The 19,812-nt window shown below is 44.5% G+C and overlaps 1 protein-coding gene across 1 annotated transcript in view; it reads right to left on the minus strand.

Moving 5' to 3' along the window:
• The window catches only part of KCMF1 (potassium channel modulatory factor 1), an 87,554-nt gene extending 68,011 nt beyond the window's left edge, over window positions 1-19,543 (minus strand). The window contains exon 1 of the mRNA XM_060187335.1: window positions 19,407-19,543. Within this exon, the coding sequence (XP_060043318.1) occupies window positions 19,407-19,422 (16 nt within the window). The 5' untranslated portion in view covers window positions 19,423-19,543. The remainder of the gene's footprint in view (window positions 1-19,406) is intronic.
• Window positions 19,544-19,812: the final 269 nt, after the last annotated feature.

Genomic DNA, 19,812 nt, shown 5'->3' on the forward strand with positions numbered 1-19,812 from the left:
CAGTGCTCTAGTCTCTCCACCCCCCCCCCCAAACCTCCCCCCCCCCCCCCCGCACCTTTCTTTCTCATTCAAAGAAAACAAAGGAGGCAAGGTGGTGGCACATCCAGTTAAGCACATGCCTGGGCCAGGACTCAGGTTTGAGCCCCTCTCCCTATCTGCAGGGGAGATGCTTCATGAGTGGTGAAGCAGGTCAGCAGGTTATCTTTCCCTTTATTTCCCTCTCCCTTCTCAATTTCTCTGTCCTATTGGGGGAGGATCCCTAAATTCACATTAAAGTCATGCTGAGGAGTCCAGGATCTGACTCAGCAAGTAGAGTGCATGTCTTATTACCATGCCTTGGACCCTGGGCTCCATCTCCAGCACCACAGGGGAACACCATGGACAACATTCACAGAACCCTGAGCATGGTGGAGTAGTGATTTGGTGTTTATTTCTTCACTCTTTCTCATTTTCCCTAAGACAAATACAGAAAATAAATTGTAAAAATTGGGTTGGGCGATGCCTCAGTAATTATGTAGGCATGAAGCCCTGGCATCTGAAAAAAAATTTCACCCTTACAGTCATTAATTACTCTTCCAATCTGAACAGCTCACGAAAGGATTAGGATTTATATACATCTGTAGCTACTTAGAAAGTAAGTTTCTAGGGAGTCGGGTGGTAGTGCAACGGGTTAAGCACACATGGCGCAAAGCACAAGGACCGGCATAAGGATCCTGGTTCCAGCCCCCGGCTCCCCACCTGTAGGGGAGTCACTTCACAGGCAGTGAAGCAGGTCTGCAGGTGTCTATCTTTCTCTCTGTCCTATCCAACAACAATCAAACAACAAGGGCAACAAAAGTGAATAAATAAATAAAATTTTTTAAAAAGTAAGTCTCTATTGATAGTTACATATTTCTAAAGTAGGTTAAAAATAATCTCAAAGTGGGAGTCAGGCGGTAGCGCAGCGGATTAAGCACACATGGTGCAAAGCGCAAGGACCGGCATAAGGATCCCAGTTCGAGCCCCCTGCTCCCCACCTGCAGGGGGAATCGCTTCATAGATGGGGAATCGCTGCATAGACGGTGAAGCAGGTCTGCAGGTGTCTATCTTTCTCTCCCCCTCTCTCCATTTCTCTGTCCTATCCAACAACAACGACATCAATAACAACAATAACTACAATAAAACAACGAGGGTGACAAAAGGGAATAAATATTTTTTAAAATTGGAAAAAAATAATAAAGTGAAAAAGCAAGATGAAAATCTAAATCCTTAGGATAGAAATTCAAGAAGAAAAAAATCCACAAAGTAATAAAACATTAAGCAGACAGCAAAATTGTATTGAACTGTACTTATAAAAAGAAACTGCGGGGGGCGCTATGGTGCACCTGGTTGAATGCACACATCACCATGTGCAAGGACCCAGGTTCCAGTACCCACTCCCCTCCTGCAAGGAGGAAGCGGCACAATCAGTGAAGCAAAAGTAACTGCAGGTGTCTGTTTCTCTGTCCTGTCGTATATAGGAGGAGGAGGAGGAGGAGGAGGAAAAAAGGACCACCAGGAGCAGTGGCCTGATTCGTTGTGTCCCAGTGATAACCCTGTTAGCAAGAGAGAGAGAGAGAGTATATGATCAAAGGATGAATTAGCAGATTTTCAACTCACAGATTTAAAGATGTTTCTCAGCTAAGATCAAGTATTTTTAATGTAAATTTAAAAGCTGAATTAAAATGTATTAAGTGTAAAACACACAGTAGATTTTGCAAACTGTAGGAAAAAAATCTCAAGAAGAAGTCGTGCAAGTGGCTAGAGCACTGGACTTCAATGTAAATGGATCTCATTGATTTTATACCTACACATTGAATACAGTGGGTTAAAACATTCGATTTAAAAATTTAAGTATATGATTTCACCTCCTTAGCTTTGTTACTGTCAATATCAGAATTACATATAACTTATAATACATTTCTACATAGTGATGGTCTACCTCAATTCGTCAAGACTTGAGAAATGTAAATGAAATGATAAGGAGTGGTCCAGGAGGTGGCACAGTGGTAAAGCTTTCTACTCTCAAGCATGAGGTCCTGAGTTTGATCCCCAGCAGCACATGTACCAGAGTGATGTCTGGTTCTTTCTCTCTCCTCCTATCTTTCTCATAAATAAAATCTTTAAAAAGAAAAAAGAAAATGATAAAGAGCAGTAATAAAACTGACAATATGGACCAGTGAAATGGCTCACTTGGATAGCACACTAGCACACTGCTTTGCCATGAGTGACCCAGGCTTGGCCTCCACTGCATTGAATGAAGCAGCTTTGGTGCTGTGGTCTCTCTCTCACTATTTCTCTGCCTCTATCAAAGAGGGGTGGGGGAGGAAGGTAGGTAGGTAGATAGAGGGTGCCGGTGGTGGCACACCTGGTCAAGCACATACACTACAGTGCACAAGGACGCAGGTTTAAGCCCTTGGTAACCACCCGCAGGGGGAAAGCTTCACGAGTGGTGAAGCAGGTGTCTCTCTCCCTATCTCCCCTTCCCCTCTCAATTTCTGGATGTCTCTATCCAATAATTAAATAAATAAACAGAGAGAGGGAAGGAGGGGGAAAAAGCAATTGGCAAAACAGTCTGTCTGACATGAAAAGGCCTTTTGATCCTGGCCTAATGTAGGAACATCACAGGTCAAGGGCTCATCTAACTCTCCAGTGAGATTCTAATCAGCATTTTCCCTTGGAAAAGGACAATTAGTCCCACCTCTTCAACCACTACGTATAATCTTATCTATACTTGTACAAACACAATGCACTGTCTACATTTATTTCAAGTTGCAATTAAGTGTATCAGACTCCCAAGCAGTTTAATGAGGTCAAATGGAATTTAAGAACCCTGTGTACCTAGTTCCTGACACCCAACAACTCCCAGCTCCCAGCATACATTTCATTCTTACAGAAAAGAAGGGATACATCTGTAAGAATTTTTTTTTTTGCCACCAGGCTCAGTGCCTGCACTACAAATCCACCACTCTTAAGGGCCATTTTTCTTTTGTTAGGACAGAGAAACTGAGAGGGGAGGGGTAGATAAGGAGAGTGAAAGACCCAAAGATCTGAGTAACCACCAGTCAGTCCTGTAAGAACACTTTTATACAATCTCTGCTGCTTTATTGTTGTTGCTTGAGTTTTTATTTATTTTTTAGGTAGAGGCAGAAGGGGGGGGGGTGGGGAGAGAGAGGCAGGCAGGCCACAGCACCAAAGCTTCCTTCAATGAGGTGGGGGCCAGGCTCAAACCTGGATCACACACACATTCAGTATGCTTAACTAGTAATGTACAAAGTTCATTTTTGGGGCCGGGTGGTGGCGCACCTGGTTTAGCACACATGTTCGAGCCCCCGGTCCCTACCTGTAAGGGGAGAGTTTTACAAGTGGTGAAGCAGTGCTGTAGGTGTCTCCCTGTCTTTCTCCCTATCACCCCTTTCCATCTCAGTTTCTGGCTGTCTCTACCCAATAATTAAATAACGATAATAAAAAATTTTTTTAAAAAGTTCATTTTCTTGTACTATCAAACCACTATAGCCATAGAGGACACCGAAGTAGAATGCTAGTTTAAGAACAGCAAGAAGAAAAATAACTTGAGCGTCTATGCTGGGCTGCAGGGTGGTGAGGAACCTGCTGGATGGAGTTCCCATACTTCTGTGCACAAGGACCAGAGTTGGAGCCCTGTTCGTTCCCCACCTGCATGGGGAGGAGAGGCTGGGGATATGGATTGACCTGCCAACACCCATGTTCAGAAAAGAAGTAATTACAGATCTCAGACTCCCACCTTCTGCAGCCCATAAAGAATTTTGGTTGGAACCAGCTGGTGGCACACCTGGTTGAGTGCACATATTACAGTGCACAAGGACCTGGGTCTGAGCCCCCGGTCCCCACCTGCAGGGGGAAAGCTTCACAAGTGGTGAAGCAGTGTTGCAGGTGCCTCTCTGTCTCTCTCCCTCTCTATTTCTGGCTGTTCAATAAAGATGATAAAAAAATTTAAAAAAAGAACAGCAAGAGGAATTAGAATCTAGCTACTGTTGTAGCCTCTTTTTTTTATAACCATTAAGATAAAACAGAAAACATATGACAAGAACTATATTGAATGCAAAAATATTGAATGCAAAAATTAAATATTTAATGCCACAAACTCCCTTCTAACAATCAAAAGGATACTTACAAACCTACAAAGAACAATCTTTGTTTTTTAGTGGTATTGTTTCACACCATAACCACCAAATCACCAAGGATTAATCTATTTGAGCATATTTTAACCAAGATGTGTGTTGAAACTTCTGTAGATTAATAATATTATTTCCCCTTTTGTTGCTCTTGTTTTTTTAATTGTTGTAATTATTATTGTTGTTGTTGTTATTGATGTCGTCATTGTTGGATAGGGCAGAGAAATGGAGAGAGGAGGGGAAGATAGAAAGGGGGAGAGAATGACACCAGCAAACCTCCTTCACCGCCTGTAAAGCAACACACAACACCACCCCGCAGGTGGGGAGCCAGGGGCTTGAACCGCGATTCTTATGTGGGTCCTTGCTCTTGGCGCCATGTGCGCTTAACCCACTGCGCTACCGCCCAACCCCCAGATTAAGAATATTACTGAAGAGGCCGGACAGTAGTGCACCTGGTTCAGCACAAATATTACCATGTGCAAAGACACGGGTTTGAGTCCCCACTCCCCACCTGTAAGGGGGAAGCTTCACAAATAGTGAAGCAGGTCTGCAGGTGTCTTTCTCTCCCTCTCTATATCCCACTCCCCTCTCAATTTCTGTCTTATCAAGTAAAAGTAAAATAGAGAAAAGAAGGGAATCAGGCAGTAGCGGGTTAAGCGCACGTGACGCAAAGCGCAAGAACAGGCATAAGGATCCCAGTTCGAGCCCCCGGGTCCCCACCTGCAGGGGAGTCGCTTCACAGGCGGTGAAGCAGGTCCGCAGGTGTCTTTCTCTCCCCCTCTCTGTCTTCCCCTCCTCTCTCTATTTCTCACTATCCTATCTAACAACGACGACATCAATAACAACAATAACTACACCACCAATGAAAAACAAAGGCAACAAAAGGGAAAATAAATAAATATAAAAAATTTTTAAAAAAGAAAAGAAAACATGACTACTGGGAGTAGTGGATTCACCATGCAGACACTGAGCCCCAGCGATAAGCCTGGTAGCAACAAGCAAAAGAAAAAGAAAAAGGGGTCCAGGCGGTAGGGCAGTGAGTTAAGTGCACATGGTGCAAAGCGCAAGGACCTGAGTTAAGGATCCCGGTTCCAGCCCCCAGCTCCCCACTTGCAGGGGGGTCACCTCACAAGCGGTGAAGCAGGTCTGCCGGTGTCTATCTTTCTCTTTCCCTGTCTTCCCCTCCTTTCTCCATTTCTCTCTGTCCTATCCAACGACAGCAATAATAACAACAAAGGGAAAAAATAGCCTCCAAGGGCAGTGGATCCGTAGTGCAGGCACTGAGCTCCAGCAATAACCCTGGAGGCAAAAATGAAAAAAAAAAAAAGAAAAGGAATATTATTAAAGGAAAAAAGGGGGGCCGGATGGTGACGCACCTGGCTGAGTACACATGTTACAGTAAGGCCCCAGGTTCATGTCTCCAGTCCCTACCTGCAGGGGGAAAACTTCACAAGTGAAGCAGGGTTGCAGGTGTCTCTCTCCCTATTTCCCTTTTCCTCAGGATTTCTGGCTTTCTCTATCCAATAAATAAATAAAGATAAAATGCATATGAAGAGATACAAATACTGCTGAACAGTGTAATACCCCCCAGATGATTTTTTATGGACTAATACTAGCACACTGGAAAAGAGCCGCAGCTATGCAACAGAAAAGCATCTAATTTCCAAGCATGTATTTTAAACCCACTACAGCAACAGTCAGTAACTTGAGTAGGTCACTAAGTAGTTGCTGTATGAATGTGTGTGTGTGTGTGGGGGGAAACCTGATACAACAAAATTAATATGTAGAACTCACAACTATTTAGTCTGAAACCAGAGTCAAAAGAACAAAACAGTACCTCTTCAAGTCTTGACACAGGCCACTCTCCAGGCTTCAGTTCCCCTAAATTACGTTTGCTCTAAGCAGTTTTACTCACCCTGTTTGACTGAAAGCTCCCAGTCCTCTTTTCTACAACCTCTCTCTCTCTCACTCTTTTCTAGCTACTCTAAACAAAGAGCTAGGTGGTAGGGTACAAAGAAAAGTGTAATACTATACCTACCCTTCAGATACCTTGTGGGGGAGGGAAACCAGCAAAACATCACATAAATAAATCTTGGAGGGCTGGACAGATTGTCACCCAGGAATGTGTCTGCTTTGTCCAGGTTAGAGCCCAATCCCCACCAAACTGGGGGATGATGTTGTGCTATCTTTCCCTCTGTCTCTTTCTCTGAAAGAGTGGGAGAAGTGAAGCCCAGGGAAGAAAAATAAATAAATTTTGGAGAATAGGTGTGACACTGGACCCTTAGTGGTGTTAGACAAGAGAGGAGTGTGAGAGAGGTGACAGTTTCAATGAAGAAACTGAAACAAAACCTAAGTTATAGTCAGATACAACTATGACTGTTTTAATAGCCAACTATTAATAGCCAACTATCAAGGAGGTTACTTCGACTCTTAATAAAAATCCCCTCACTATAGAAAAAGTTGGAATTCATGACACTGGCAAAATACTAGCCATACAACTCAGCAGAAGACAATGTACAAACCTAGTTATTCGTGATGTCAAGGTTTCGCTAACTTCAGGGGCAGAAACTTCAGGCCCCTGCTAGCTGAATCAGGTGACTTCACCTGGTTTTGTGATGGATCCGCAGAAATCTACCCATACTTTATCCCTGATACCCCGTGCCCATTAGAAAAGACTGCCGTTGTCAATGTGGCCATAGGAGACATCAGAGTAACCGATCATGTATATGAGCCACATGAACCCACACTCTACTTTCTAATCATTCAGAAAGCAGCTTTAAAAAAATAATGAATTAATTAGTACTGTAGGTGGGTGGTGAGACAGGTAGTAAAATGGCACCCTGAAAGGTGGCTAACAAGGCAATTCATCTCCCACCAGTTTCACAGTACACTGAATTTTCACCTCCTGGTAGGCAGCTCTTAGAACATTCCATCAAGCAAGAGAGTTGCTTTTCTACTTCTGACTCCCTGTGGATATTCACTTCCAAGCTTCATAACCACCTTGCTTAGTTTTCCTCTGCCAGTACCCTCCTGGCCTCTTGTTCTCACAATCCCCCAAAATACCATCACTTCCTTTCCATGAAGTCTAGGAGCTATGTTCCTTTAGAAAACTACCTTAACTCCTTATCTCCTACAAATCAGGGAAAGACTAATATACAAAAAATATCATACAAAAATGCTTGAATCTGTATACCTTTTACTCAGTCTTAACTTGTCAAAAAAAAAAAAAAAAAACTACACCAGATAATTTTAAAGAAATGAAGAAATCATGGCTCCTAGCACATTAACAATATAACCTTTTAAAAAAACATTTATTCCCTTTTGTTGCCCTTGTTGTTTTATTGTTGTTGCTGTTACTGATGTTGTTGTTGTTGGACAGAACAGAGAGAAATCGATAGAGGAGGGGAAGACAGAGGGGGAGAGAAAGATAAGACACCTGCAGACCTGCTTCACCGCTTGTAAAGTTACTCCTCTGCAGGTGGGGAGTCGGGGACTTGAACTGGGATCCTGATGCTGGTCCTTAACTTTTGTGCCACCTGCACTTAATCCGCTACGCTACCAACTCCCAAAAAATTTAACTGTGAATACTCTACTTTCAATTTTTCTGAATATGAAGGATAGAAAATGTTTCCTGGGGCAGTGGGTAGATAGCATAATGGTTATACCTGAGGCTCCAAAGTCCCAGGTTCAATCCCCCACACAACCATAAACCAGAGCTGAGCAGTGCTCTGGTTAAAAAAAATTTTTTTAAAGTTTTCTGTGAGTCTATACTCAGTTGAAAGCAATCTGTATAATGGGTAAAAACAATACTATTTCTGGGAGTTTAGTGATACCTTAACCTTTACTAAAACCAACTTTGGAACCTCTAGTTAAAAACTTCAGCAAATCTTTATGCTATAAAGATAATGTCAGGACGGGCTGTAGCGCAGCAGGTTAAGTGCACGTGGCTCGAAGTGCAAGGACCGGCGTAAGGATCCTGGTTCGAGCCCCCAGCTCCCCACCTGCAGGAGGGTCGCTTCACAGACAGTGAAGCAAGTCTGCAGGTGTCTTTCTCTCTCCCTCTGCCTCCCCTTCAATCTGATTTCTCTCTGTCCTGTCCAACAATATCATCATCATCAATGGCAACAATAACAACAACAAGGGCAACAAAATGGGAAAAAATGGCCTCCAGGAGCAGTGGATTCGTAGTGCAGGCACCAAGGAGCTGGGTGGTAGCACAGCGGGTTAAGTGCACATGGTACAGTGCAGGCACCAAGCCCCAGGAATAACCCTGGAGTCAAATAATAATAACAATAACTGTATTTATTTGTTATTGGATAGAGACAGAGAAATTGCGAGGGGTGGGGGAGATAGACAGGGACAAAGTCAGAGAGACAACTACATCTCTACTTCACTACTTATGAAGCTTCCCCTTGCAGGTGGGGACCAGGGGCTTGAACTTGGGTCCTTGTACACTGTAATATGAGTGCTTAAGCAGGTGCACCATCGCCAGGCCAGATTTCTTTTTTGAAATGAAGCCTAATATGAAGATATCTGCTTGTTCATTGTACATTAGATGTTTCCCAAGTTCCTCTGAAAAAGTTTTCCACTTTTAAACAAGATTATTGCTAATATAGTTTAAAGTTCTATCACTAAAAGGAATTCCTTCAATTTTAGTATTTAATACAAGAAAGTTACGTGGCCTAGAAGGTGGTATGATACGTACAGTGCATACAGCACCTGCCCAGAAAGCAGGAGGTCCCAAGTTCAAACCCCAGTATCACATATGCCACAGTGATGCTCTGGTTTATATATATATATATATATGACAGAGAGAAAATGAGAGGGGAGGGAACGATTAATAGGGAGACAGAGAGACACCTGCAGCACTGTTTTACCACTTCTGAAGCTTCCCCTCTGCAGGTGGGGACCAGCGGCTGGAACCCAGGGCCTTGAACATTGTAATGTGTGTGCTCAACCAAGTTCACCACTTACCACTAGTGGACCCCAACGATCTGGCTCTCTTAACAAATCTTTCCACTTTTTTTTTGTAATTAGTGAAAGGGGGTTGGGTGGGGTTAATAATTTACAGCACAATTGCTGACACATGGACAAAAGTCCTCATTTCCTTGTGATGTCTGCAAAACGCTCTCATCTCCAACGTAAGTCCTTTCCCACCATCATGACTCAAACAAATCTTTTTTTTTTAAGCTGACTCCTTGTTTAAAGAAACCAAATTTAAAAAAAAAAAAAAGAAAAAGCTATATTACACTTTTATTACTAATTTTAAGTATCTATTGATTTTTTGAGAGAGAGAGAGCGAGATAGCGCGCACCAAAGTACCAGTCCAGGGACTGAATTCAGAACCTCAAGCTCAAGAGTCCAATGTTCCTCCCATATCACAAGCTACATTACATTTTAACTTAAACACAAATGTTAAGATCTGGGGAAATTGGGATTCAAAATCAAATTTATATGAAAACCTAAAGGCAAAAGATTTTATATTAAATGTGATTTGATTAAATCTTATTAAAGAAATTAAAATACTACTATTCAAAGTCAAGAGATCACTGTTCTGGGAGAGCCCCTCCTGTGTTATGCACACAACCCAGGGTCCAAGCACCCAACTAGAGCAATTAGAGGAAGCTTTGCTACTCCAGTGTCTCTCCCTCTACCTCTCCTTGCCTCTCCTATCTGAAAAAGTCAAATCAAAGCAGTGCAATCACAAACTCAGGAGGTCCCAGAGATGACGGGGGGGGGGGGGGGGGGGAGGCAAAGTAAAAGTAAATGTAATTTATATTTCCTAAAAGGCTTATTTATTTATGAGAAGGGGAGGGAAGAGAAAGAAGGCAGAGAGATAGGGACATCACTTTGCAATGCTGGGTACTGAATCCAGGATGATCTCATGCTTGAGAGCTCAATGCTATAGTTATTGTGTCATCTTCTATGCCACTATGATTTATGTCTTTTAAAAAATATATATATATATATATTTATTCCTTTTTGCTGCCCTTGTTTTATTGTTGTAGTTATTGTAGCTGTCGTTGTTGGATAGGACAGAGAAAAATGGAGAGGAGAGGAAGACAGAGAGGGAGAAAGACACCTGTAGACCTGCTTCACCACTTGTGAAGTGACTCCCCCGCAGGTGGGAGAGCCGGGGGCTCAAACCGGGATCCTTAGGCTAGTCCTTGCATTTTGCGCCACCTGCATTTAACCCTCTGCGGCACCTGCATTTAACCCCCTGCGCTACCACCCTACTCCCTATGATTTATATCTTACAAGACTGGCAAAATATCTCACCTGGGAGTTCACCTGCTTTGTCATGTATGCAACAAAGGTTTGAACTTGCCCCCCCCCCCCCACCATACTGTAAGAAGTTTCAGAGCTGTGGTGTCTTTCCTATACATGAAAAAGTTGACCCGGAGTGGTGTAGACGAGACGACAATAGCAAAAACTTAAAATGATGGCTTCATAGTTATGGCATTGGATTCAAAAGAATATGGTCTTCTAGGAGTCGGGCGGGAGCGCAGCAGGTTAAGCGCACATGGTGCAAAGCTCAAGGGCTGGTGTCAGGATCCCAGTTCCGAGTCCCCAGCTCCCCACCTGCAGGAGGTCGCTTCGCAAGCAGTGAAGCAGGTCTGCAGGTGTCTTTCTCTCCTCCTCTCTCCATTTCTCTGTCCTATCCAACAACAACAACAGCTGTGGCAACAATAGCAACTACAACAAGCACAACAACAAGGGCAACAAAATGGGAAAAATAGCCTCCAGGAGCAGTGGATTCATAGTGCAGACACAGAGCCTCAGAAATAACCCTGGAGGCAAAAAAAAAAAAAAAAAAAGAATATGATTTTGTTTAATCCCTGGCATCATGTACTCTAATTCTTTCTCCTTTTCTCTCGCCCTCTCCCCCTCTTTTCCTTTTTAATAATAAAGCCCTGTGGTTTAGGAGGTGGCATATTTGCTAGAACACTGAACTTAAAAGCGTGGGGTCCTGAGTTCTCCTCTCTCTTGTTAGTAAATATAGCCCCCAGCAAAATGAAGGAATCTCCAAAGCCGTGGTTTCTTCTACCTGTGTCCCCCTCTGCAAAAACTAGTATCACTTAAGGCAGTGACACTTTGCCCACCCCACCCACCCCTGCAAGTCTACCTGTCACTGGTGAAGTAAGTGAATGAATACTGTAATTTAGAAAGTAAGTAAAATAATCCTAAGGGGTCAGGAAATAGCTATACAACTACAGCACATATCTAACCCAGGTACACAAGGTCCTGAGTTTGATCCCAGCACCACCTACGAACCCCTCAACAAACAGTACCTAAGGGGACTCCAGGGACAGTCAAGCAGCTCTAGAACCTCTCTCCCCCTCTAAACATACAGAATTTAAAAACTGGTTAGGGGAGTTCACTCTATTCACTTCCTAGTGTCTCATTAAAAAATGTCTGAGGGAGTCAGGCGGTAGCGCAGCGGGTTAAGCGCATGTGGCACAAAGCACAAGGACTGACTTAAGCATCCCGGTTCGAGCCCCCGGATCCCCACCTGCAGGGGAGTCGCTTCACAGGTGGTGAGGCAGGTCTGCAGGTGTCTATCTTTCTCCCCCCCCCCCCCGCCTTCCTCTCCTCTCTTTATTTCTCTCTGTCCTATCCAACGACAGCAACAACAACAATAATAATAACCACAACAATGATAAAACAACAAGGGCAACAAAGGGGGAAAAAATGGTCTCCAGGAGCAGTGGATACGTGGTGAAGGCAGCGAGATCCGACAATAAGCCTGGAGGCCAAAAAAAAAAAAAAATGTCTGAAGTACAGGTGACAGTTGAAGTAAATTAAATTGTCAACCTAATGATGTGTTTATTTGGGAGTTGATTTACTTGCTTTGGGAAGGCAAGTCACCACACTGAAATCGTATGCTCATTACCAATCCTGGTTTGGCAGCCCCCAAATTCTGAAAACAAAATTATTACAATTCACTTCAAGACTTAGGTGGATTTTCAGTTTTAGATAGTATTTCTAGAGACTAGAAAACTTACATCTAGTAACAAAAGATTAAACTAGACTCATGGTTTACAAATTCTCATACTTTACTTTTAGAAAACAGTATTAGGGAAGTAGGGTGATAGTGCAGCACGTTAAGCGCAGGTGGCACAAAGTGCAAGGACTGGCACAAGGATCCAGTTCGAGCCCCCAGCTCCCCACCTGCAGGGGAGTCGCTTCACAAGCGGTGAAGCAGGTCTGCAGGTGTCTATCTTTCTCTCCCCATCTTCCCCATCTCTCTCCATTTCTATCCAACAACGTCGATAACAATAATAACTACAACAATAAAAACCAAGGGCAACAAAAGGGAATAATATTTAAAAAAAAAATGAAAACAGTATTAGATACTTGTGAAAATAACACAACAGGATCACCTGTCCAATCAGTCAATATAAATTTTTTTTTTTTTTTTTGGAGAGCACTACTCAGCATTGATTTATGGTAGTATGGGGGATTGAACCTGGAACCTTGGAACCTCAGGCATTAAAGTCTTTTTTTCATGAGCACCATGCTTCCCCCCCCCCAATAATTTTACATGCAAATTACTCACCCAGTAGAGTGCACACTTCACCAGCTACTAGGAACCAGGTTTGAACACCAGTGAGCACATGGGTACACTATACAAAGGAGAAGCTCCTTTAGCAATGGGATAGAAGTGCTATGGTGTCACTCCTGTCTCCCATCCTCTATTGGGGGGGGGGGGGATTGTCTGCTGGGAGTGGTGAAGTCCTGAAAGTACAAAGCCCCAAAGGCAGAAATAAAATATATGAGAAAAAAAAGATAAGCGTAATAATTCAGGTAAAGATAAGGACTGTAGTGGCCCGGGAGGTGGTGCAGTGCATAAGGCTTTGGACTCTAAACCATGAGATCCCGATTTCAATCCCCGGCAGCACATGTACCAGAGTGATGTTTGGTTCTCTCTCTCTCCTATCAATTCTCATGAATAAATAAATAAAATCTTAAAAAAAAAAAAAAAAAGGAGACGGTGGTGCAGCAGGTTAAACGCATGTGGTGCAAAGCGCAAGGACCAGCATAAGGATCCCAGTTTGAGCCCCCAGCTGCCAACCTGCAGGGGAGTTGCTTCACAAGCGGTAAAGCAGGTCTGCAGGTGTCTATCTTTCTCTCCCCCCCGTCTTCCCCTCCTCTCTCCATTTCTCTCTGTCCTATCCAACAATGATGACATCAAGAACAACAATAATAACTACAACAATAAAACAACAAGGGCAACAAAAAGGAAAATAAATAAAAAAGATGATGTGGTCCAGGAGGTGGCTCAGTGTTAAGACATAGACTCTCAAGCATGAGGTCCTGAGTTCCTAAGTTCAATCCCCGGCAGCACATGTACCAGAGCGATGGCTGGTTCTTTCTCTCCTCTTATCTTTCTCGTGAATAAATAAATAAATTTTTTTTAAAAAAAAAAAAAGATGACTTTATGTGGGACCTCAAATAATGTTTATCCAAAATCAAGAGTAGCCCTTAAGAATTAAGAAAACAATTCAGGTAAAAATAAGAATTTTAAAAAACTTTTATTATCTTTATTTAATACACAGCCAGAAATCGAGAGAAGGGAATGGTAGAGATGGGAGAGAGACAGAGACAACTGCAACACTGCTTCACCACTTGCAAAGCTTTCCCCCTGCAGATAGGGACTGGGGATTCAATCCTGGGTCCTTGTACATTGCAACATGTGTGCTCAACCAGGTGCGCCACCACCTGGCCCAAAGATAAGAATTTTATAAGGGGTTGGGTGGTGGTACACCTGATTTAAGTACACAGTGCATAAGGACCCCCAGTTCAAGCCCCCTGGTCCCCCCCTGTGGGGGGGGGGTTCACAAGTGTGAAGCAATGTTGCAGGTCTACAGGTTTTTTGTCTCCCTATCTCCCCTCCCTTCTCAATTTCTCTGCCTCTATCCAAAAAATAAAATAAAAACTGATTAAAAAAATAGATAAGGACTTTATTTGTAATCTCAAATAATTTTACCCAAAATAAAGAGTAGCCCCCTAGAGCTTAGAAATTATTCTTTATTGTCAGCTTGTTATGTTTTTAAATTTTTATTGTATTATTATCATTGCCTCTACTGTTCCTGGAGGCCACTTCCCCCATTTTTGTGCCCTTGTTGCTATTGTTATTGGTGTTATAGCTGTTGTGGTTGTTGTATAGAACAGAGAGACATCGAGAGAGATGGGGAAGACAGAGAGGGGGAGAGAAAGATAAGACACCTGCAGACGTGCTTCACCGCTTATGAAGCAACCCCACTGCAAGTAGGGAGCTGGGGGCTCAAACCAGGATCCTTAACACCGGTTCATACGCTTCACACCATGTGCGCTTAACCCGCTGCACTACTACCCAGCCCCTATTTTTACATTTTATTATCAGTAGGTACAGAGAGAAATTGAGGGGGAGAAGGGGGGAGGGATACCTGCAGCACTGTTTCACTGCTCATGAAGCTTTCCCCCTGCAGGTGGGGATCAGGGGCATGAACTCAGGTCCTAGCACAGCGTAATGTGTGTGCTCAACCAGGTGCGCCACTGTCCACCCCCATCAGTTTGTTTATATTTTCCTATGGCTACACTGCGCTGTAGAAACTGGACACATGATTATTTTCTACTACACTTAAAAGTGAGGAGCTGTGTCTCATTCACTCCTACTTTTTCTTTTTTTAATTATCTTTATTTATTGGATAGAGGCAGCCAGAAATCAAGATGGCGATAGAGAGTGAGACAGAGACAGAGAGACACCTGCAGCACTACCTCACCACTGGTGGAGACCGGGGGCTCGAACCTGGGTCCTTGTGCATTGTGAAGTGCGCTCAACCTCATCTCTACTTTTAAAACATGGTAACAGCTGAAAAAAGGCTGAATAGTTTAAGGCAATACATATACTCCTAATTCCAAGTAATCAGACTCCAACCCGTGCAAGAACATTCATATTTTCAATTTAGATAATAAGTAGTAAGTAATTTGTTGTGCATTTTCTTAAATTTGCAAGCTATTAAGTAAGTTCTAAATAACACACTTAAATTTGAAAAGCATTTATGTACATGTAGTTAAACATTAAAAACACAAAATAGAAAAATATTGGATTCAATGTGTATAACATGGAACCAGAAAGTGTTGGTGTGGTGAACATCAAGTTATTGGAAGACTAATGTGAAATGTTAGTTAATATGACAAAAGCCTCACAAAGTCAATTAAAAGAGGCTCTGCAATTCTGGCTGGAGAAGTCATAACAGTAAGCTGGAGACAGTGCAGAATAGTTCCATCTCCACTCAAGCTAAGTCTGGGAAGGTGGAGAGTATTTTCCATCCATGAGGGGAAACTACCTTTAATCTATATGGTGCTGCTGGAAATTTAGAGAACTGGCTCAGTCCATGGGCTTACTTCCCATTACCAAAAAAAAATGAAGGAACAGCAAGCAGAATGGGTCCTTTCTGGACTCCCCAATTCCAGCCTCTACTACCTCTCTAAAAATCTACTCTACAGAAATAAGTGAATGGGGTGAGGGAGGGGGCTTTCAGGTCTTGGCACTATAGTGGACTAGGCCTAACCTAGGCTGTGGTGTTTTGCAGAAAACTGAGAATTCTTTGTACAGATATAGCAAAAACTGCAAAGTGTAAAACATTAATCCCCCTCCCCAATTAAAAAAGAGAAAGAAGTCTACCTGGTTGAGTGCACACTTTACACGGTACACACACCCAGGTTCAAGCCCACCGTCCCCAATGGCAGGGTGAAAGCTTCATCATCAGTGAAGCAGGGTTGCAAGTGTCTCTTTCTTCCTCTCCCTCTCCCTAGCAATTTCTTTGTCATTATACAAAATAAATTTTAAAAAGTAGGATGATAAAGATGATGATGATGATAATAATAATGGAATGAATTATATAATGAAGATTTAACGGCCAAATCCAGCCACCTCCTGTACTTGTATGGTGTAAAGGTCAAGTCAAGAATGGTTTTACATTCTTAGATGGTAAGTGAAGAGTCATATTTCACGACACATGAAAAGTATAGGAGAGGGAGTCAGGTCGTGGCGCATCAAGTTAAGTGCACACACCCACAGTGCACAAGGATTCAGGTGCAAGCCCCTGGTCTCCACCTGCAGGGGGAAAGCTTCACAAGTGGTGAAGTAGGACTGCAGGTGTCTCTCAGTCTCTTTCCCACTCTGTCAATCCCTCCTCTCTTAATCTCTCTTTGTCTCTATCCAATAATAAATAAATCAATATAAAAAACAGTATAGATTTAAGTGTGTTTATAAATGAAGTTTTAACTGTAATGCAGCAGTGTTTATTCATTTATATGTTGTCCACAGCTACCTTTGCACTAAAATGGCAGGACTTATAGTTTGTCAGGCCATCACCATATACTTTGTGGCCCTTCAAAGTAAAAGTATGCAGACCCCTGCAGACCTCCATGCTCCTGGTGTCATCTCCTTTCTCAGAAGGAATCCACTGCTTCACAAGGTAGAGATTAAGTTTGAAAGATGTCCATCTTGGGGCTGTGTTATCCAAAACTATATCATTACATATAATATGATGTAATTCATTAGAGTGGACATAAAGACAAAGACAAAGTAATAAATCACACCTAAACAGAGGACAGACAGAGAAGGACAATGCAAGTATATTATAGGCAGCACAATTCAACTATTTTACCTGACTACTATATCCTTTCTGTGTCACACAGCTGAAAGGAAAGGAAAACTACAGAATTTGAAGGTGAAAGAATGATGAAAAATTATTTTCAAAAATGCTAAAAGAAATTAAAAAACTGAGATAAGCTCAGTGAGGACATCAAACTCACATTTGTTGACAGATTAAATACCATTTTCATTAAATGAAAATGCTGTCAGCCTGAAATAATATTCCACAAAATGTAAACCTGGGGCCAGGTGGTGGTGCACCTGGTTAAGTGCACACATTACAGTGTATAAGAACGTGGGATGTGGGTTCAAGCCACTGGCCCCCACCTGCGGGGGAAAATTTCAAGAGTGAAGCAGGGCTGCTGGTGACTCTGTTTCGTTTCCTTTCTCCTCTTTCCTTCTCAATTTCTCCCAATCTCTATCCAATAATAAAATAAAATATTTAAATGAATTAATAAAATTTTAAATGCACACCTACATAAAAAGAACTAATATGAGACAGACATCCACTCTTAAGTCCACAAACTAGACTAGGTCACTTGTCAAATATTGTACCATAAATCTTCAACTGACATAGTACAGAAAAATTTTAAAATAAAAAACATGTCATTGTATAAGTTATTAGAAAAGAAACACTATTAATGTGCTAAGTTTTTATGAAATTCAAGCAACTAAAATGTAAGCATCACCATCACCACACGCCTTTCCACAGGACCAAATAGGAGGAAATGGACTTAAATTGCAGAATTTGGTTACATTCAAGAATGCTCTCACTGTGAGATTTTAATTACTCAGGGATTACTGTGGATAAAGGAAAACTACCAGAATCAACTAGAATATTCAGTCTGGAGCTATCAGGATGTTTTCTTGAAGCAAAGAAAATGGGTCTCAAGCACCTTCCTCCATTGCTATGATTCTGGAATTTCAACTCTCCTAGTTCTTATAAATGAATCTGCAGCTGTAGCTCACTTTCGTTTTTGTCTTGAAGGCTGTAAATGTACCCATAACCACAGTCAAAAATCAATTTCAACATGTCCAAATAAAACCTCACTATGACTCTAATCACTTCTTTTAAAATAGGATACATATTTCATTAAGTGGGGGGGGGGAGAGGGAAATGGGTAAAGCTTCCAAATATTATCATGAGACTAAGCATTTTATTTAAAATTATTCTGCATTTGTACACTGTAAGAAAATACAGTAATTCCCTTTGAGTTCTGTGACTGAAAATACAGAATCCTTGAACACATAATGTTGAGTCGATCTCAACATCGCAATTAGTACTGCAAATTCTGAAACTTGCTCTGAATATAATTTTAACCCATTTTAGTTTTCAACCTTGAAATCCCAAGGCCAGTGTTTCCCCTAAAAAACACCCTTCCAAAGTGCGAAGAGCACACTAATCTGATTCACTAAACTTTATCCGGATGGTCCCACATTACCTATCGAGAATTTTAAAACCAGCACTACACTTTCAAGTCACTTTCTATAGTCTTGTCTTTACCATACCAGGGTAAACTTTCCCCCAACTCTAACACTTTTTATTTAAGGCCCTGTGGCAGTGAAACAAAGAAAACACACCCCCTCCCCCTTTCCTAAACCATATGGCAGTAAATGGAAGTTAACTTATTTTTTTTTTACTAGCTCAACGACTACATACATTGGCCTCGAACACTTTTTTCTCTTTGTACCCTGGGACTGGGCTAGAGAGGTCTACTCATCTGCAACTATACTTCAATCACTTTTTTTTTTTTTCAGTCACAAAACAAAAGTCCAAAACAGCCCCTGACCATTAGCCGAGCCGACTGCAGGCATTTTCCCAAAGCTGGCGGCGGGCGAGGAGGAGGGCGGTGCGGTGCGCACGCGGGCAAGGGCCTCGCGGGCGGCGGCGGGCGAGTCCGCTCCGAGCGACCGAGGAGGGAGTTTGGTCGCAGCGGCCGAGCCGGGCCGGATCCGCCCCGGGAACTAAGTTACCCGAGCCCAGGGACGCGCCGAGGCCTAACCGCGAGGCCGGGGCGGGCTCCGGGCGGCAGGGGGGGGGGGTTCCCGTTCCCCGGCCGCAGCGCCTTCCCGCCCGCCCCGTGGCCGCCCGCAGGCAGGGCCACTCGCCGGCGTCTCCCGGCGACCAGACGCGCCCGCGTTTCGGGGTCCCGCCCGCCGGTCTCCTGCCCCCGCCTGCGGCCGCGCCGGGCCCTTCCGGGGCGGCGGGAGCGCTAGGCCGCGGCGGGGCCCGCGGATCCAGGGTCGAGCGGACGGGCCGCGGCGGCCGGTATCAGTCCCGAGGGCCCGGCTCCCGCCGGTAACGGGCCCCGCGGCCTCCCCTCCCCCTCCCCATGACAGTGCAAACCCTCCGGCCGGCCCGGCCGCCCCGCCTCCGGCACCAGGCCCCGCTCAGGGCCGCGGTCGTGGCGGCGGCGGCGGCGCCGCGGCTCTCCGCCCGAGCTCCCGAGCTCCCGGGCCCAGAACCTCGGGCTCGGCTCGGGCTCGGCCGAAGTCTCCGCCGCTTCTCGGCCGCCCTCCGCGGCGCCCGGCCCGGGCGGGGTAGGCCGAGGCCCGGGCGGCGGGGTGGGGGCGGGGGCTCCTCTCACCTTCATGTCGGGACATCCTAGTTCAGACGGTGGCGGCGCGGCCCCTCCCGGACTCCGGCTGCAGTGTCCCCCGCGGGGTCCCGGCGCTGCCCGCGCCGGCCGGCCGACTCCCACTCGACTCCCGGGCTCGGCCGCGGGGGCGGGGTGGGCAGGGGAGCGCTCCCGCGGCGGCGGCGGCGGCGGCGGCGGCGGGGAGGCGGCGCGGGGCGGGAATGGGGCCGGGCCTGGCCGGGGCTGAGCTCCTCCAGGAGGCGGGTCCGACGCCGCGGCTCCGCCGGCGCCCGCCGTGACTTGGTCACTCTCGGGCCCGCCGGCTCCGGGCTGCGGCGCCGCGCTCCGCAAATCCCGCTCCTCCCCTCCCCCGGCCCACCCCCCGCCCCTTTCCCCCGGCTCCGGGCCGCCGCCT

The sequence above is a fragment of the Erinaceus europaeus genome, chromosome 3 (genome assembly GCF_950295315.1).
Source record: "Erinaceus europaeus chromosome 3, mEriEur2.1, whole genome shotgun sequence".
NCBI classification, from domain to species: Eukaryota; Metazoa; Chordata; class Mammalia; order Eulipotyphla; family Erinaceidae; genus Erinaceus; species Erinaceus europaeus.